Consider the following 21192-nt stretch of genomic DNA (forward strand, 5'->3'; position numbering starts at 1 on the left):
GAATGAGCAGAATGTTCCTGTTTGCAAAAGAAAATATGAGAATAACGTTTGTTGAAAGGTTTATTTGTTTCTTCCATCACTGGTTGGTGATAAACTAAAATAATGGGTGTCTCAGAAGTTAGCTGTTGCCTTTAACAGTCATTACAATTCTTTTCCACAAGAAAAGTGAATAGCAGGACAGACATCTACTCCATGTGGCCTCTGAAGGGTTAATTTTATTATGTTTCAAGTCTGTTTTCAAATACAACTATGTTAGCAGTTCTACTTACATTTCTTGGTAGTCTCAATAGCCAATCCTTGTCTCTGGGCAGCATTAATAGCCTAAAAGGGGGTAAAAACTATATATATGTAAGTTATATAATAAACAATATCTTTAATACAGTAATATCTAAGGCACTTCAATTAAAACATGCTGGGATCTACCTTGCTTACTTTTAGGTTTAGGCTCTTTGTTGTCTGGACCCTTTTGTCAAAATTTGGCTGAAATTTTTGAATTTGATGTTAAAATTGGAGACTAAGTATTATCATTTACAATTTCTAAATTTAGAATTTGTCTAATCAATTGTCTTTTTCTCAATGGGAAAGTTGTTCCCTGTCCTTGATTTCATTTGAAGAAAAAAAACAAACATGATGCTTATATGTAATGGTCACTTTCATATAGGCGCATTTAGCTGTCAAACAACTAGCTGTACAAGGACAATGTGTTGCATCTCCTCTTGCAAATAATGACAAAAGGAATAACATTCAAAAAACTTATTTTGTAAAAATAATCATGGGATAAAAAGCAGCCATTTCATGGGGAAAAAAGTGGCTAAAATTTAGACGGGTACCCCCTCCAGACTGCCTCAGTCTTAGGTGTTTATCCCCCCTTCAGCTGTTTTAAAATAGGAAAACGAGTTCCTGATTTTAAAACAGTGGCAACGGAACACCCTAACTAACACTAACCATAGCAGGTTAGGCATGTCAATCACTGCCATTTTGGAAGAGGGTACCCGTCACTAAATTTTAACCAAAAGAGCAATAATAAATTCATCAGAAAATAAAATCAAGACAAATAAAATGGGAATGATATCTGGCACTTTACCTTGCAATTTTGGCCTTTCGTTAACAAAAATCAGTAACGTTCAAAAATACTGTCTGATGCTATTATTTCCACAAATGAAAGGTCATGTAAAAAATTACAACAGTGGCTACACACCACATTAGCAGAAGCATATGATGCAAGAAAGCTAGCTTATATAGCATCAGCAAAAAAAAAAAAAAAAAAAAAAAAACCCTTCCTATTTCACCCATCCATTTACTCCTATCATGAACGTCAAACATCATCATGCTGGAACCAAAGATATCTTTGGTTTCACGCTTGCAGAAACAGCAAGTAATGAAATATCCATTCCCATTTCATTTATCATTTTTTTTTAAATTTAATTATAATGAATTTATTATTGCTCATTTGTTTTTTTACTTAAATTTCTATTAATGAAACTGCTGCTTTCAGCAAAATTTTTTTTTAATAACTGTTTTATCGTTATTAGCAAGAGGAGATGTGACACAACTGCCCTTGTACAGCTAGTTGTTTGACACAGCGCTAAATGCACCTACTGAAAAGTGACCATCACATACAACCACTGCTTTGTTTTTTTTTAATTCAAATAAAATAAATTTATGTTCTTTTCAGTCAGAAGTCCACCGATGATGGTTTTAGACTAAACTGATGACAGGGAATGGAACAACTTTCCCACTGAGAAAAAAAAAGCAGTTGAGTAAGCAAAATTTATAATCTAAATGGTGATACTTAGTCCAAATTTAACTCAAAAATTTCAACCCCAAATATGACAAAATAATAATAATAAAAAAAAAATGGTCCAGACAACAAATAGCCTAAACCTCAAAATAAGATAGACCACAGTGTGTGTTTAACTGAAAACACCCTGTATAAACTATAGGGGGTAAACAAAAAAAAAAAAAAAAAACCAGCTTCCATTTTAAAGCTGATATCTCATTCTACAAAAAATTACAGAAATCTTGTGGTAGTTTAATAACCTGTAAATATAATTGTATTGGACAATACTTACATGGAATGAATGATTACACCCACCACTGCAGGTAAATAAGAATATCCTATACCCAGTTCTTAAAAAACTGCACTGGTGCACTTAAAAATAAACAAATTACATAGATGAACTTTAAAAGCATCATTACATTAAAAAGGCTATAAGAGTATATCTAATGTTTTAATCTGTAGTGCTGTAAAAAACTGCAATGGCGCACTTAAAAATAAACAAATTACATAGATGAACTTTAAAAGCATCATTACATTAAGAGGCTATAAGAGTATCTAATGTTTTAATCTGTATATTTTAAATATTTTTGAGCTAAAACAATACACTAATAATTTCTAAAAGTTAATGATTTTATTTAAAAAATTATCTATTAATACAATTACAAGAGGTAAGCAACTGCATGCAGGGATTTTGCAGTACCTTGCATTTGTCAATGTTAAACTTCAATTGCCACCTCTCAGCCCATCTGCCTAATTTTAATAGATGTTGCAACAGCATACTCTGATTTCTGTCATTAATCACCAAAAACCTTGGTATCATATAAAAATTTTGACATTAACCTTATGTCTTCATCAACATCATTAACAAATATTGAAAACAAAGGACCCAGCACTGAACCCTTTAATGATCCACTAATAACATTATTCCAAGAAGAGCAGTTCCCATTAATAATCATTGACTTGGCCACTCAACCATCCCATTATCCATACAATAACTTGCCTCTGATGCCACGCCAATTTGTACAGCAGTCTTATGTGAAAGAGTCTGAAAAGCTTTTCCGAAATCTCAGTATATGTGTCAAAATTATTTTTTGCATCTAGTTCCTTTGTTGCTTCAACATAGCAGCCAATCAGATTGGTTCTTTCCTTAATGAATCCATGCTGTGATTGCCTTATAACTACATTTCAAGATGATCCATGCATTACTTCTTTGAATTTGCAACTCACCTAACAGTGCCTCAATAGCATCAGAAAATATACAGTGGTGCTCAAAAAATATTGCATCACCTCATTTTAAGTGTTTTCCCTTACTGGCAGCTAATCTTTTAGATATAGCTGAAAGAACATAGGTAATAACAATACACACAACATGAAACCATTAGCTGCAGAAAAATTTACTTTATGCCATATGGGTAAATATACAATGAAATAAGTATTTTTCTCCAAAATAACAGCATATTACTTATGGTTCATACAATAACAAAAATTCTATGAAAGCAGATTTTTTTTTACTACTTTGCTCATACTAGGGTGAAGGCAGCTATATAACCAAAAAACAAGACAAAATGCACACCTAATATTTCATTAGCCCACCTCATGCTTGATGACTGTTGCACATCGTTGTAGCATTGACTGGATAAGGTTCTGAATGTATTCCTAGGAAATCTCATGGTACCAAACACAGATTAATGTCTCCTGCAACTCTTTAAGTGTTTTTGGTTTCTTTTGCATTACTGAAAGACCCATTTCATTCCAAAAATTTCAACTGGATTGAGGTCTACACTGTTCCCAGGTCATGTTATTGTACGAATTGATTTATCCTTCAACCATTTTTGAATCTGTAGAGAGTAAAGACAGTGAAATAAATTACATTTATTTAAGCAAGAGTGCAGCATTTTATAAATTGAATTAAAACTTTTGCTAATTTTTGAAGTAGTACTTACGGTTTTGGTTCTATAACAGGGGGCAGAGTCATCCTGAAAAATGCAATTCTGTCTGAAGAATGTCCTTGTACATCTCAGCAATCACTGTACCCTTCACAAATTCAAGACAACTAACTTCTCTATGTGAAATACAGCCCCACATCATTTGAAATGCAGAATGTTCTGTGAAGACAATACAGTCAGGATGAAATTCTTCCCTTCTTTATCTAACACTATGCTGACCACCTGAACCATGCAAGTTAAATTTTGATTCTTCAGAGAAAAACAAACACATTTTCACAGATCCTCAAACCAACTTTTGCTCCCTTTAGATGCTGGGCTTTCATTTTTTCCATCAAAAGTGGCTTTTTTCTTGGATAATGTGCTACTAATCCTGATGAGAAAAGGCATCTACGTACTGTAGCACTACTTGCCTTTACTCTTGTATTCTCCTTCCATGCTGTTTTCAGATCTGTCAATGAGGATCTTCTGGTTTGGACACTCAGGCACACCAAATGTCCTACACTGTTGAAGAAATTCTTCTACCAATTTTTGTAATAAATGTGCCCCTGTTGACTAATTACAGTGAGTCCTTTTAACAATTTCATGCATATAATGTCCCTCTGCATTCAACGCAACATCAACTTTTCCTACATGGCGTTAACTGAAAACTCGGCCATTGCAGTAGCACAGAATACTGGGCTTGTGGCATATGCACTTTATTTATACTGCCGCTAAGGTTATCCAATCACATATAGCACGTGACAATCTAAGAGCTTGCTAGAGATGGATGATGCAATAGGGTAATGCAGTTACAAAACATATATGATATATTACCAAATTTTGTAGAAATTCAGTGAATGATGCAAGTGATACAAATTTTTTGAGCACCACTGTATTCCCATGCCCCTTATATTTAAGTGCATCTCATCCTAGTTAAAAACAGTCTTTCCTGTTAACAAGCATTTGATCATGCTATGCTGAGAATAATTCTACTCCACAAGCCTTGCAAGTCTTCCGGTGGTTGAACTGATTGATAAGGCTCTCACATGTACTCCCTCTTATCATGTCTGGGCAGAATTTCAGATTCACATTTAATCCCGACTTACGACTTTTTCTCTACATTGACCTGTTAAGTAAATACTCAGTTCTCCTATTCTTAACATCACTGATTCCAACATGTAAACAATATCACCTTTTGTAACTTTTAAAGATAACATTTAAATGATTGTTATTTGGTTTTTTTAAGAGCATTAGCAACTAAGGCCATATGCAGTGGTCATTCCCTGACCTTTCTGCATCCTCCATATTTGGTGGTCACAGGCTCTAACCGTGGTCTAATCAAGAAGCATGTGCTACGCACTGCTGCTCCTTCCCACCTTGCTACGGAGGTAGCCAGGTGGGAAGGAGCAGCAGTGCGTAGCACATGCTGCTCCTTCCCTTATGGCCTTAGTTGCTAATGCTCCTCCCGAGCAGCATGTGCTACGGAGGTAGCCAGGTGGGAAGGAGCAGCAGTGCGTAGCACATGCTTCTTGATTAGACCGGGGTTAGAGCCTGTGACCACCAAATATGGAGGATGCAGAAAGGTCAGGGAATGATCACTGCATATCCCCGGAGCAATATGGCCTTAGTTGCAAATGCTCCTAAAAACCAAATAACTAACTAACTAACTACGGAGGTGCCATTTAAATGATTAAATGTCATGATGTGCAGCTCTGAACCTGACCCTCATTGCCTGTATGTAGGATATAACTGAAGTAAGTGCATAGCAACACTTTTTAGCTGCTCACAAGCAGCCAAAGGATGGGTTAGTTGTGTAAAAGCAAAATCGACTGATGTTTCCTAGGTCTAAGTATTTATTCATAATGAATCAGATTAATTTATTTAGGAAAAAAAAAAAAAAAAAAACACCTTTTAATTGCTATCATATGATGATAAACTTGATGACAAACTAATATACAATAATCATTAAATAATTATTTATATAATGTGAGAAACCAACATTATATGAAGAAACATTTTTTTTTGGAACTACCAGTTGAAATCACAATAGCTACTACTGGAAAGTCATTAAAATCCCCCCATTTAATCAATTTCAAAACTTTCAGTACAATTCATATACACAGGCTGATTACTTAGTTGTTCATGGAATGGCTGCAAAACTATACAACCATTTAAGTTATGGTGAAATTCTAGTAAATGGCAGGAAGGCATGTGTGAACACACAGACAGCTGCAAGTTTTGACATGTTGTCTGGTGGTTACAAAGTGGCCTTAAGTTACACATGCTATAAGTGTGAATTTTCTGTGATCTGCATCATGAAGATTTGAAGACATTTTGTATGCTATTGTGGTTGCTGTGACACGAATACTATGAACTGCAGAAAAATGTCAGAGGTTTACGGAGACAACTCTTTTAATGAATATTGCAATTTGAGTAGCAGAGGCACATTAAAGGAGGTCAAAAATCTATGGCTACAACAACCACTCTGAAAGATTTGTCAAAAAATGGCTTCCAGGAGTGCTTCTGTAAGTGAATTCATTGACAGTTCAAGTATATACTTCAAAGAAGAGAGCACTAGCAGACCTCAGAGACAAAGATTAAAATTAAGGGAGATTCATTTGGTGAATTAAATGATCGACCTATATAATTTTAGATTCTGAAATGATTCAATTGCTGCATATAAAATTATAATAGGACATGCTGATTAAAAGTAGCAAAATGTGTCAATATTTTTGAAAGAAAACTGGGTTACTCTTTACAATCTGGTACCCCTTCTAACTAATCATTGTGAGAAGTGATCAACAGTCCTAGCCCCGCCCATTGGTTGCTTTTTATTTAGCATTAGAGTGATTTACCCCTCCACCCACGCAGCAGTTTTAAAATCAGAAAATGACCTCCCAATTTTAAAACAGCCACAATGGGGGAATAAACACACTAACTAAAATGGGAACTGCACACTAAACAGGTCAGAGCTTGATCAGAGTACCATGTTGTAAAGACTAACCGAAAACTGAAGAAAAGTAAATTACTTTAAATGATTTTAAAAACGCATATATTTTGCACATTCATCATTAGATGTGCCACGTCAAATTTTTTCATAAGTCAACTTACAAAGAAATTTGCAACTTACTTAATTTATATACCACCACAGGGTGTCAATCGCTGGTACAGAGTATGGCACTTTTGAAGATGTTGGGATTCCAATTCTGCAAGAGGCTTAGAGAAATCACTGAAGGTCTTTTCAGTTTCAGCTGCAATTAATCAGTCTAACGCAAAGGGAATACCTCGAGTCAATCTATGGTTTTCCAGCAAATTGTGTCACTCACTCAAAATTTTTGTGAAATTTTATATCGAGCTCATTTGGAATGATTTATTGGGCCTTCCCAAATATTAAAATCAGATGAAATCTAGTAATAATTACAGGTGACCTCCGCTTAACGCTGATAATCGGTTCCGTAAAAACAGAGCGCTAAGTGAATCCGCACTAAGCGAGCTCCGCATTCCCATAAGGTAACATATGTATTTGTGAGTTGGGGTCGGTGCCATAGGATATTTCCTAATCAATAATAAACAGTAGTGAAAAGATGCACAAATGTCGGTCAAAATATTTAATATTCAAATATTTGTACATATAAAATATCCTGCATTACATACGTATATAATTATGTGGTAACTACTTACGTATCAAAATTAAACTTAAAATTCCAATTAAAATCATGAATTTAATTGATTTAATTTAATTGGTGAATTTAATCAAGAAAAATGTGTCGATTTTGGGTTGAACTTTGGCCCTCTTCCAAATAAACTAAAAGGGGTATTAATTTTAAATCCACCGCAGTGTTACCACCAAACAATAAAGCCAACCGATCCTTCGCCGCTTTGAAACCTGGCATGTTTTTTTTTTTTTTTTTCTTTCAATATGAAACTTCTTTTAGGCATTTGTTTCCACAAAAGTCCTGCTTCATCTATGTTAAAAACTTGTTGAGAAGTATAACACATAATACCCCTATTCAATAATTTTAACAAGTTCTTTTTTGAAAGTTTCGGCTCCTTAATCTGCATTTGCGGCTTCTCCCTGGATTTTAAATCTATTCAACCAGCCCTTACTAGTTTTAAATGGTTCCACATTTTTTTTTTTTAGGCGAGTTTTCTTCAGATATTGGCTAATCTCTCTCTTTTAATAATATTAACCGAATTCTGCATTGGATATTATCTTCAATAAAATTAGTTAAAGTCTTTCCATTTCAATCCTAATAGCCGGCTTAGCCCTAGTTGCTTGCAGTGGAACAACTAACTTTCCTGCTGCTAAAATTAATTCTTTATTTTTTTTTATAATTGTTCTTACAGTTAAACTTGCAAGTCCTAAATTATGGCACACATTTGCTTGTCTTTGACCCGAATCGATTCGCTTCAAAACGTCTAATTTAATTTTCAAATTCAGTCTTTTTCTTACATATAGTCTTCGTACTGCACTCAGACGTTATTGTTTTTTCATTCTTATCGGCCATTATTAACTCTTCGAAAATGTAACTGCACTGGTTGCATCAATTATGATACAATGTTCAAGAAAACTGTCCGTTTCGCACGATGTCTAATACGGTACTGAGTGATGAGTAGACTTCTGATACTTGATCATTTTTTAAAATGTTGATCTCGGAACTACGTAACAAGTCACTGTACTGCAATTAAATTAGCGTGCAAGAAAATTTTCACTGAGTGTGGGAAAATTTCTCAAGTCGGCGTGGGAAACGTTTTAATGCTGTTTTGCTATTCATTTTCAAGCTATTGACTCCAACAAATGAAATGATTTCTTTTAAATATGCCAAAAATTCAATCTGTAAAAGAGCGTTATAGTGATCTGTGACAGCGTTATAGTCAGATACGGGTTATAATATAAGAACAGCGTTATAGTGAATCAGAGTAAAGCGAACCGCGTTATAACGGGGGCCTACTGTATTTGTTTTTTTTTTCATATATATATATATATATATCACATAGGCCATCCATATACTACATGTTATAACTGAAGCACTGGATGTTTTTTTTTTGGTGTGCAAATTAGTGGGAATATTGTGGACGAGAAAAATTTAAATGCTTCTGGTTCATACATAAATCACTGCTTTTCACTTATGAATAAAATTCAATCATAAATAAATAAATAAATAAATAAAAAATAAAGTATTTTTCTTCCTTTTGGTCTCTGTTGGGTTGGCTATGATGTATACATTTCGTACTTAAACATCATAGCAGAAATAGAGACCCTGCTTATTGCGTGACTTTTACAGTTTTGGCTGCCGACCCTCTAAAGAAAAAGTCCTAGGACCCACTGCATTAGGTACCATTTTTGTTATCATTATTATTTTTATGTTAATCTTAATTTCATTTAATTTCAGGTAATCTGCTTTTACCTTACAGGCATTCTCAATTTTTTCCATTGTAATTACACTTGACAGGTCAGCACCCTTACTCAATACACTGATAAGATATATTTGTCTATACAGCGGATTCTGGTTATTTGGGCCACCAGTTAATCGGGGCAGCCGTTTATTTGAGGCAAATCTTAAAAAACAGAAACCAATCGAGAAAATAGCTAGGGTTTACTTTGCCTAATTGGGACAGCATGCCGTTTAATCGGGACAGCAGACTGCCACACTGGAGATTACCCTACGATTGTCTCTGACGGTACCACGTGGTTTAGTCGAAATTCTGGAGGTCAGAACCTAAAACAATTAGCAGTCACCTGTTTATTGGGCTTTTCTGTTAGTGAAATCTATCATAAACGGACAGTAAACTCGATCTTCCTGAATTTGCGATAATACCGACCGCTGGAATTCTGTGGGTTATTATGGTGAAATGTGTTTACACTTCCATGAAATCTTCAATCATATAAAACAATTAATTTTCAGATCTTCTCTTCATTCCTATTTTTAAAGCTTTGTAACTCATTACTCTGTTCTCACTTGCACGTTTTGTGTTACTTGCAATTTGTGTGTGCTGTGTTCTTTGTAATTGATTGCTTATCTTTTTACTGTTTTAAATTTTAACTCCCACCCATAAATGTCAGTGAACAGAAATGTATTAATTATTCCGATTGTCACATATATTCTTCCGATTTTCACGTATCATTTAATTTTTTAATTGGTGAGGTAATAAAGGGTAAATTTGTGCTTAATATATCTTTGCTTTTATAGCTTGTGGATAATCCTCCTATTTTCGCTAATTACAATCGCTGTTTAATAGAATTAAAATTCAATTCACAAACGTGATCGCAACGACTGGCGATTACTGCACATCGTATAGTGAATGGTACTTTACTATGGTGACTTCAGCGTAACGTGATTTGATTGTACAGTGAACCAAAGGGGGGGGGGGGTACATTGTATTTTTAACTATTTACGTGAAACTTCGGATAATTGGGGCAGCCGCTTAATCGGGCCAAAATGCACTAGTCCTGATGTGTCCAATAACTGGAATGGACTGTATTTCTTTATGGTTGCTGGGTATTTCTGCTATAACTAGTAGTGTCCCTTATCCATAACCCAGTTTAACAATTTAATACTTTTTCTTGCTTGCTTAGACATTCAGTAATGTCATTATATCCTATCATTTTTATCAATATTATATATATATATATAAAATGTATTATTACATATGCTGATGTGTCTGTAACTCACACTGCATACATTAAATATTATTGTATTAACACACCAAAACTCAGTCTCAAATATACATATACTTAATTCAAGTATAGTCTCCAATATTTTACATATACTTAATTCAAGAGCATGAGCACAATTTAACAGGAAGAAATCAAGGGTAATAACAGCACACCTCAGTATCCAACTTCAAAAATGGAAAATCCCATACTACTTCAGATCACACAGCTTCCCTAGTCAGCTGGATCTGGCTCAATGACTATATCATGCCACCAGATTCAATACGCAAGCAGGACAGCCAAACTGTCTTTTATGTCCCAACCATTAATTACAACAAGACATCCAACATTCCATCACCATCTCTACACACCAGCTGATAGCAGCGATAAATTTGCTTCTGGCAACTGCTAGAGCAAACAAATGATAAAATGCCTCAGCCCAGTCATCCTCCAACCACTCAGTTCATCTTCAACAGAATCTTTCCTAAAGCCTGGAAGAGCTATCTTGTCAGACCACATCCAAAAGTTAGAAACCGCACTCTACTTAAGCACTTTTGGCCAATTTTTTTCCACATTTCTAAAAATCATGGAGAAAATTATGCTGCCTACTTTAATGAATCACATCCTTGGAGATAAGCCGTCACAGATCCACCATGCCATCCGAAACCGGTCCACAACGATGAATCTCCTTGCAATCACACTTACTATATTGTCTACTTTTGAACAGCACAAGGAACTTGCTATCATGTACCTAGATATTGAAGCTGCCTTTGATGCCATCAACGTGTCGGCACTCCTATGATTACTTGAAGCCCACTATCTAATCCAAGGAATTATCCTCTGGTTCACAGCTTCACTCCTCCACGATAGGATATTATAGATTGATAACCATGGACAATCACACAAGGTGATCTCTGCTGGTGTTCCACAAGGAGGAGTCCTATCTGGACTGATATTTACAGTCACCATCACACCTCTTGTCTGTAACAATGAGAAAATCATCATGTATGAAGACAATATAAAAATTCTAATGCCTACTGCTTTGAACAATGACCTTGAGGCTACAGCATGTAGTAATAATAGTCTCATCAATATCACCTCTTACATCAAACAGTATGGACTCTCAATCAATTCACGAAAAACAAAACTAATGGTGTTTTCCCTCAAACTAACCCCAACAATCAATGGAATTGTAATATCTGTCACTCCTGCCCACTCAGATTTGCAAATAGTATCTAACCCAAAAATTTGGTTTTATGCTCACATAGACAAGCTCATGTCCAGAGCAGCCTCTCTTCGATGTGCAGCTGAACAACAATTTATACTCCGCTCCTCTATGCAGCTGAAGTGAGGCATCAGCAGCTATTACAAAGAAGAAGCCAATTCCTGGCTACAGAACTGTGTCTACATAAATGGGCTAACTGGAAAGCTTGTCTCCCACCACAGGACAGAACTACAACCTTAGCTACTTCACTGGGGATGCTGCGGCTACCAGATATTATTGAAATACAGCAACTGGTAGCCACAGTGAATATAGTCACAGACCAAATCTCAACACCGTTCATTTAGGATTTGTGTTACTGAACAAATACCCAAGCCCGAACTTCGGTCAACCCCGATGCTCTGCTCAAAGCATCGGAAACTTCATATCTCAGATCGCTTCCACCAAATAATATATACAAGAAGTATATATTATATATCAAATGCCAACCTGAATAAGTTTTGCACCAATAAAACCTACAGGAAAGAAGTCTTAGCAGCTTGCTTGAATCCCAGAAACCAATAAGAACAAGCTTGTGCTCTTCTCCACACCATCTGCCATTTGTTTGCTATGTGTGGGGAATATGTTTTGCAAAACTCTTATCTTTAGACAAGAGCACATCGATGCGTATCCACAGAGAAGGTATGAATGGCATTCATATAAATTATATACAGTCGAACCTCCATATAACGAAATTGATCATTTGCTTGAAAAAATTTGTTATACAGAAATTTCGTTATAAAGAAATATGACCTTTTCAACAATGAAAAATACTGTAATACTGTTGAATATGACTCAGAAATACAGCAAAATATCGGAAATTAATCAGAAATAAGGGAATTAAAAAATTTTCTAACACTTCAAAACAATTTATTAATACACATATTAAGAAATGACTACTTAATGATGCGCACAATACACTGTGCTGCCACTTTATTAGTTACACCCCCTGCTGTGCACACAAATGGCTTGTCCCACAATGTTGCGTCACATGACTACATTTGTGGATATAAATGCAGCAGAACAACCTTTCTAGTATCAGTTAAGCGTACAAACCGTAGCAAAAATGGGAAAAAGGAGTGATCTAACAGACTTCGAACGTGGCATGGTGGTAGGTGCAAGACGTGCGGGACAAAGTATCTCTGAAACGGCAGTTTTCCTGAACTTTTCACGCACCACAGTTTCAAGGGTGTATCGAGAATGGTGCAACAAACAGAAAACATCCTCTCAACGGCACTCCACTCTGTGGAAGAAAATCGCTTGGTCAGAGGAGGATGGCTAGAATTGTGCAAGCAAACAGACGGGCCACAATGTCACACAACACGTCAGAATACAACCTTGGTGTGCAGAACAAAATATCGCAATGGACCACTAGTCGCACTTTGTCGCGAATAGGCTAAAACAGCTGATGACCACATCGCGTACCTTTGGGTACAACAACAACAACACCAGCACTGGACTAATGAGGATTGGAAAACAGTTGCTTGGTCTGATGAGTCTAAGTTCCTGGTGCATCATGTTGATAGAAGGCTCAGAATTTGGCGAAAACAACATGAATCCATGAAGTCGTCATGTTTGATGACTACTGTGCAAGGTGGTGGGGAATGTTTTCTTGGCAAACGTTGGGTCCATTGATACGCATAGATTCACATCTGAATGCCACATCATACCTAAAAATCATTGCTGACCAAGTGCATCCGTTCATGTTGACAGTTTATCCTCAGTCAGATGGTTACTTCCAGCAGGATAATGCACCAGTGCACAAAGCCTGAATCACTATGGAATGGTTCCAGGAACATGGCAATGACTTTTCTTTGCTGAAGTGGCCCACTCAGTCCACAGATCTCAATCCTACTGAACATCTTTGGGATGAGCTGGAAAAGGCTGTTCACTGCAGGACACACATCTGCATGGTACTCCATTCCTGCACAATGTTTTCAGCATCTTGTTCAATCCATGCCTGGTTGAATTCAGACTGTTTTGAAGGCTAAAGGAGGCTCAACATGATACTAGGTAGGTGTACCTAATAAAGTGGTAGCACAGTGTATATTAGTACACTTTTTTTTTTTTTTTTTTTGTTGTACACTGAATTTTACTGTACACTGTTCATAAAAATGTTCACATTTGTTTAAACACTCAAATATATTTTCTGGCACATTTTCTTCACACGGACAGCCTCGACACAAAGTTTCAATTGCTGCCAACATTTCATGTTTGGAAGGTTTAATACTGCCCTCATTGCCTTTGTTGCCTTCAATTTCATAAACTTATCGTCGATATTCTCACTATTTCTTTGATTACCCTACAATATGGAGTCACTCGGATATTCAGCTACTATGACATTATTATCAACTCCTAAAATTCTTCAAGAACAATTTTTCCACTGATAGAACCTCTCGCTTGGAGTTTTTCCCGAGATTGCTCAATGTCTTATAACAGTTCATCCCTCTCATCGCTGTTAATTGGCATTTTAGCAAAACCTGCTTTTGCGAAACAATTCTTAATTGTTGTTTCCATCACATCTTGACTCCAAACTTTTGTCAACTCTGATATGTACATCCACAAATCTATAACAGAATCTACAGGTTGGTTGGTTTGTTTCTATTCTCAGTAGAATTTTTTTCAGTATGCGCCTTTTGTAGTGCATTTTCAAATTCTTGATAATGCCTTGGTCCATTGGTTGCAGTTTAGATGAGGTATTCGGAGGGAAGAAAACAAGCATTACACTTGTAAGTTTCGAAATTACCGAGTGAAGGTGGGCAGGGTGTTGTCGATAATCAAAGCGATTTTTCTGTTTTATTTCGTTATATATATATATCTTTCGAATTTTAAAATCCATTGTTCAAAAATTTCACTTGTCATCCAAGCTTTTTATTGTTGTAGTTGTGGTCCAACTCTAACGACTTTACTCCTTTGAAACATCGGGGTTGTTTACTTTTGCCTATTACCAAAAGCTGCAGTTTTTCATTACCAGCCATATTTGCACCAACCAAGACTAATTCTCTCCTTACTATTTTTACAACCTACACATTTATCACCTTTAAAAGTCAGTGTCTTGTTCGGCAAACATTAAAAAAAATAGACCTGTTTCATCAACGTTGAATATGTCTTTGGGCTTGTAGTCCTCCATAATTTTTTTCAAAACTGTTTCTTTCCAATGGGTACAGTTTTCTTCAATTACAACCCCACTTTCACCAGAAATAACTTCTGAGTAAGCCATGGTGCTTTTAAAATTTGTCCAGCCAACCAGAACTGGTTTGGAAAGTTTTATGCCCAAGAAAAGATGCATACTCTAGCCTTTTCTTTTATTAATGGTCCTGATATTGGCATGTTTTGGTCTCGAATCAACTTCACCCACTTAAAAACGGCTTCATCTACATCTTCATACAGGCATAATTTTGAACATTTCCGAATAGGTCCTGTTTCCTTAAACAGTTTGAGAATCGAAACATGGTTTTTTCAGAATGGTTGACACTACTGGCAGTGACACAAAAATTTTTAAGTGATTTTTTTTTTTAACGCTGTGATCTACACTATTAAGCACTTCCACTTGTTCCATTACACTCAAGGATTTCCTCTTAGACATTGTAAGGTTACTTGCACAGCAGCTAAAACAAAACTGATTTAGGGACAACTTGTACCTACCATACAGAGACAGGTGAAATTTAGTGAAAGTGTGGATGACTCAATTCTGCAAAACAACAGATGAATTTCTGGGATAAAGATAAATCACTCTCTCCTAATTCTCTAATAGTGTGCTTACAATAGAAAACAGGTTGACCAGAGCCAATGTCTGTGTCGGGAATATTCCTTAATCTCTGCCAATGACTGTGGACACAAAGATAAGCAGTTGACCAGCGCGACTTCTCGGTACAGTAAATACTTTACAGGCAACACTAAATTGTGGAATGCCCTTAAGAATTAAACCCTTTAGCTATCAAAAGCTAAAGTGATTAATTCTTAATCTTTTTGCTCTTAATTTGTGCTTTCTACAGCTTCAGCTCTATTGCCTAAAGGTCAGAGGTGCAAACTATGCATACCCAGGTCTCTCGAAATTAGTTTGTTATATGGAAACTATTTTCAATGTAATGACCAAGGGGAAATCAAAAAAAGTTCGCTATATGGAAGTTTGTTAAAGAAAGGTCCGACTGTATATTGTAAATATAACTTACGTGATGTAGCAGGTAAATACAGTTAATACTTGCATGATGTGAGGAACCAAGATAGCACGTTACTTTTTTTAATTTTTACATTGTTGTGTACATAATTATTTAATTCTGATGGCAGCCTTTGCTTTTGATGGGACAGTTGCAACTTTACTTACATTTATCTACACTGTATTTATCTAGTTGCAATAAAGATTTTTTCTCTCATATTTATAAACAGTGTCCTATGATAATCCGTAAGCATCTCATGCTTTTCCCATTGCTCAATTACACCCAGTGCCTTACAAACTTTTTTTTTTTGATGCCAACATACTATGTGGTTACAAAAAATAATTAGACACCCTATTTTGTTATTAATTGACACTTTACCCCTTCTTTTTTTGCAGAACTTCTACACTGGAAAGAATACTGGAAATTTGTGACTTCCAGGATAAATCTCTTGAACTCTTCTCATAACAAATTCATATCAAGTAGCATATAGTTGTCTCTCCAAGTTTAGAGTCCAAAAATGCCTCAATACAATATAGTTCCCTCTCGTGCAAATGAAACCCACACCTTTTCTTTTGACCACAGAAATCTATTTGGACATACCCATTTTATGCCATTGTAGTCAATATTAATTCCTACACTGCAAAATTTTGAATGCACTCAAGACAGAGCTAACTCAATGATATTAGAAGGCTTTTACAATCATCTATAACAATCATCTAAGTGGCTTAAAAGAAAAAGCTGTTTGCTCATGACAGACTGCCAGCCCACAATTTGCAAACTATGTAAGAGATAGGTTAAAGTCACCCATAACAAAGCAATCACCCCTGCTCACCCATTCAAGCCATCTAAAGAGATTTTTGTCATACTCCAGAATCAACTGGTTTGTAACATACTTCCACTATCATATTCCCTTTAACAAGTCATCATGCATCACACAAGCTCACTGTACTCAGTCTGATCACTTTCAGAGTCATTCCCCATCCCCTTTTCACTATCTCTCTGGAACCAACTATACTCATAATGAAACTTTCACCCCCTATCTTTGGATAACATCATGTGTAGGTTAGTCCTATTACATACAGCATTGACTGACATAATCAAAAGCTGCAATTCATTTAATATATTTACAATATTATTAATATTACCATATTAATAAATTAAGTTTTGTATTTTATGGCTTTTTACAACCTGTTGCATCCCTTTTCCTGGTGGTAATATTTGCACATATTTCAATGTTTCTTACTATACATAAGGTAAGATCAGAAAAACAATTTCCTATTCAAGAGCCCATTCCATTTTTAACTGACTGAAGTCCTTAGCAATTAAGGGTTATTTCAATCACATACTTGCACTTGGAAAGATACCACATTCAGAAGTATTTCTTAGTTTTCCGGATAACCTCAATCACCAGAGCAGGATGGACTTCATAAGACGATTTGATGGCAATAGAGGATCACAAATTCACCTTCCCACTTACTATGGACAAGTTCCATTGATGTTAATGTACATATCTAAACAGCCACAGCATCCCTAAACAACTAGTAGCAGCCTTGAACTCAATCACACAATCTCAAAAAGTTCAAAAACCAATGGCAGGAAAAAATTTTAGACCTACAGCCAACTCATCATGCCTTCTGATTATTACTTCAGAAAATTCTTTTTCTCATTTATTTCAGAAATTTCACCAAGCAGAATCTTCCAGATGCTCCACCTCAAATTCATTACCTGTTACCAAACAGATCAACAATTACCAATCTCCTGGCCACCACACATTTCCTGCCTGCATTTCAGGAAAAAGAACTCTCCATCATTTACACTGACATTGAAGCAGCTTATGATGCTATTCAAGTACTTTCTATCCTTCAAATGCTACTTCTACAAAGTAAAAGACATAGGAGGACCACTTCTACATAGTAAAAGATGCCTTGTGCTTCCTTTCATGGCTCCTTGTTCGTTAAATAGCACTTCGTGATCATTAAAAATTGCCAACAGCACGTCCACAGGCATTCCACATGGATGCATCTTCTCTGGACTCCTCTTTACTGCTATAATTTCTACATTTGTAGTCTTCAGATGTTAATGTTTGCTGATGATCTGAAAATTCTTACACTCATCAAAACCAAAGCAAATCTTTTTGAGATCACAGGCGATATCAACAGTGACTTATTTTGCTTGCCACTTACCTCAAACGGTTTGGTCTGAACATCAACCAGCAGAGTCAGGCTGGCTGGGTTGATGTTGAGGATTTGAGCATGTAAGCTCTATTCCTCTAAAAACAACTCTGCTACCATCTCGCTCATGCTTGGTAAAGCCTCAATTCCAGTGTATTTGCTCACTGTGATTTAGGAGTCATCTTGATACCAAATGAAGGTTCAACCAACACAATGACAACCCCCTTAATCATACACTGAACACTTCAAGTGGAAAGCAAAACAACAGACTTCACACATGTGAAGGCAAATACAAAGGGTACTAGGAAAGTTTTGCAATACAGCTTTGTTTATTTAATTTTTTCAAAGTAATTTCCTCTACATTCAATACACCTCTCCATCCTCCGAAACCAATCTTTAAACCAGTTCTGCCAAGTTTCACTAGGGAGTAAAGCACACTCGTTGTCCCAAACCCGTAGAAGGTCCTCATCACTGGAAAACCGCCTCCCTTTTAGCTTCATTTTCACATGCGGGAACAGTGCAAAGTCGCAGGGAGCAAGGTCTGGACTGTAGGGAGGGTGCTCGAGAAGTTTCAGTCCTGTCGTGGTCAAATATTCGGTGCAGGCTTTGGCGCGGTGAGCTGCAGCATTTTCGTGATGGAGGTACCAGGTGTCCATTCTTGACTTTGGCCGCAGGTTCTTCATAGATCCAATGACTTTAGGCAGGCATTGTTCAGTATACCACTTAGCTGTGACTGTCTTCTGCGTGTCCAAAACGACACGTTCCACAATTCCACTCGATTTGAAAAATACAGCTATCATTTTCTTCTTTACAGATCGGGATTTTCTGACAATTACGGGTGTGTCGTCATCATCAAAGACCCAAACTTTGTTTTGAGCCTTGGTCGGCAGATCGTAATAGTACAGCCAAGTCTCGTCACCTGTCACGATGTTGTTCACATACCGAAATTGTCCCTTATCAAACTTTAACATCTCCCGGCACCAAGTCACACGTCGTGTCATCTGCTCTTCAGTCAGTTGATGCGGCACCCAGAGAGAACAAAGTTTCTTCACGTGCAAATGATCTTGCAGAATCGAACGAATTGCTGGTGCATTTAGGCCCAAAGTATCCTCTATCTGTTGGTAGGTCACTCGCCTGTTTTCGTCAAGCATTTTCCTCACAGCAGTAACGTTTTCCTCTGTAACTGACGTTCGTGGCCTTCCCGGCCTCTCAGAATCCTCCAGAGTGAAATTTCCCCTTTGGAATTCTCTATACCACCTGAATATCATTGTACGATGTGGGCAATCATCATCTAGTGCAAGAGTCATTTCTTCTAAGCACTGGTCTATGGTTAAACCACGCACGAAATTATACCGCAAAACTGTCCTTATCTCATTTCGTGACCATGATGCCATCGCAAGCACTTTATACTCTCACTACTAATGAATAACTGAGCCCATCGACTTGCGGCGGCTACTATGCACATATGAACATGTCTCAACATGCAGCAACAAGCAGCTTCCTGTGATTCATTGTTGCATCATATTGCAAAACTTTCCTAGTACCCTTTGTACAAGGAGAAAGGCCTTAACTCACAGGTAACTCATCAGTGCTTTTTTTGATAACAAAAATAGCAAAATAAGCACTGATAAGTTATATTTAAAAATGTTCGACTGAAATTAAAATAATATTACAAAAATTATCATAATATAACGCGTTCAGCTACAATTGCAGAAAATACTACCTGTTAACGAAAAAACTGGCTGCACATACCTAATAAACTAGTGCCCACAACTGACAAAACTAATTTATAACATCACGAATAAGCCTAAGTTTCTTTAGAGCCAAACCGGAAATACTCAGGCAGAACTCGCTAAGGCTATTTTCACCACCAGAAGCAAATAGTGTTAAGCCTATTGTTGCCATTTTGCATATCAAGTACAAATTAAACAATATAGGGCTATAACGTTAGAAGTTCGCTACTAACGATTAAACGAAAATTCTATTTGGCAATGCATAAAAATTAGGTTGTTCTATAAGCATAATTTTTAACGAAATATTGTTACCTGCTGTGAACGCAGCTGACTAGCCTTCGGGGGCTTCTTGCGAAGATAAGTAACAGTATCCCAGTCAGTTTCTGACATTTTTTATTCGATTTAACTTAATAACAATGACTACAGAGCTGAAAACTTTAACTCATACAGTTACTTAATATAGTTTTAAAAACAATTTAAATTAAATTCATACTGTTACTAAACTTTTGACCAAAATTTTCTATTGACTTCGCAAAGTTAACTGGGACTGGAAGAACAAGACATTTATGGAAACTCTTTCGTCAACAAAAACGCCCTCTTTCGGGATACGGTCACATTTGTGAAAAACAAGTGCCGGAAATTTGATGTTAGATACAATAAAAACTAAGAAGTCAGTGTACATTCCATTTAAGCCTTATTTAAGCTCCCGTTACCTAGGCCGAAGCCTAAGCATGGCTAAGATCTTAATGGGAAATAATATCAGAGTCTTTTAGAATTCAATTTAATTTAGAATATAAAACTCTAATTAAATAAGTAATGTTAGTCAAAAATTTGGACACTTATCCTCACGTGAGAGATAATTCGACTTTGAAATTGCACTTCGTATATCTCAATCATGCGAGTTACCACCCCTGCCGCTGGGAAGCGGGCATATACTATCTGCATTTAAATTCCAACGTCTTCTAAACACTGCACTAACGTAATTGTTAAAATATATGAAAAGCCGTTTCTCAGAAAACAGAACACATAGTCTCTCCTTTTCCTAAATGGCAATAGATCTTTCAAGTTCTGACCTCAAGTCTGTATAATTAACACAATCTAGCATAAAATGTTCAAACGTATCAAGTTCGCAACATTCGCATGGACCATGTTCTTTCAGCACCAATTGGGGTCATTTCAAGGTTAGTCATGTCCTGTTATCAAAAACATTGCTTGTAATCCAAATTGCAACCTATTTTCTTTTGGTATCTACAATGTCAACTCTAGGTATAAACATGTACACTGTGCTGCCACTTTATTAGGTACACCTACCTAGTAGCGTGTTGAGCCTCCTTTAGCTTTCAAAACAGTCTGAATTCATCTAGGCATGGATTGAACAAGATGCTGAAAATGTTGTGCAGGAATGGAGTAACATGCCTACATGTGTATCACGCAGTTTTTGAGATTCTATGGAGATGTAGGCCTGCAGCTTACAGCCCTTTCAAGATCATCCCAAAGATGTTCGATAGGA

At 36.4% G+C, this 21192-nt stretch overlaps 1 protein-coding gene across 1 annotated transcript in view; it reads right to left on the minus strand.

Moving 5' to 3' along the window:
- Nucleotides 1-20255, minus strand: part of mbf1 (multiprotein bridging factor 1) — a 68144-nt gene extending 47889 nt beyond the window's left edge. Inside the window, exons 1-2 of the mRNA XM_090381881.1 lie at nt 19995-20255; nt 270-321 (exon numbers count right to left, since the gene is read on the minus strand). Coding sequence (XP_090238007.1) covers nt 270-321; nt 19995-20072 — 130 coding nt within the window. The 5' untranslated portion in view covers nt 20073-20255. The remainder of the gene's footprint in view (nt 1-269; nt 322-19994) is intronic.
- Nucleotides 20256-21192: the final 937 nt, after the last annotated feature.

The sequence above is a fragment of the Mastigoproctus giganteus genome, chromosome 9 (genome assembly GCF_048544385.1).
Source record: "Mastigoproctus giganteus isolate SK-2022 chromosome 9, ASM4854438v1, whole genome shotgun sequence".
Classification (NCBI taxonomy): Eukaryota; Metazoa; Arthropoda; class Arachnida; order Uropygi; family Thelyphonidae; genus Mastigoproctus; species Mastigoproctus giganteus.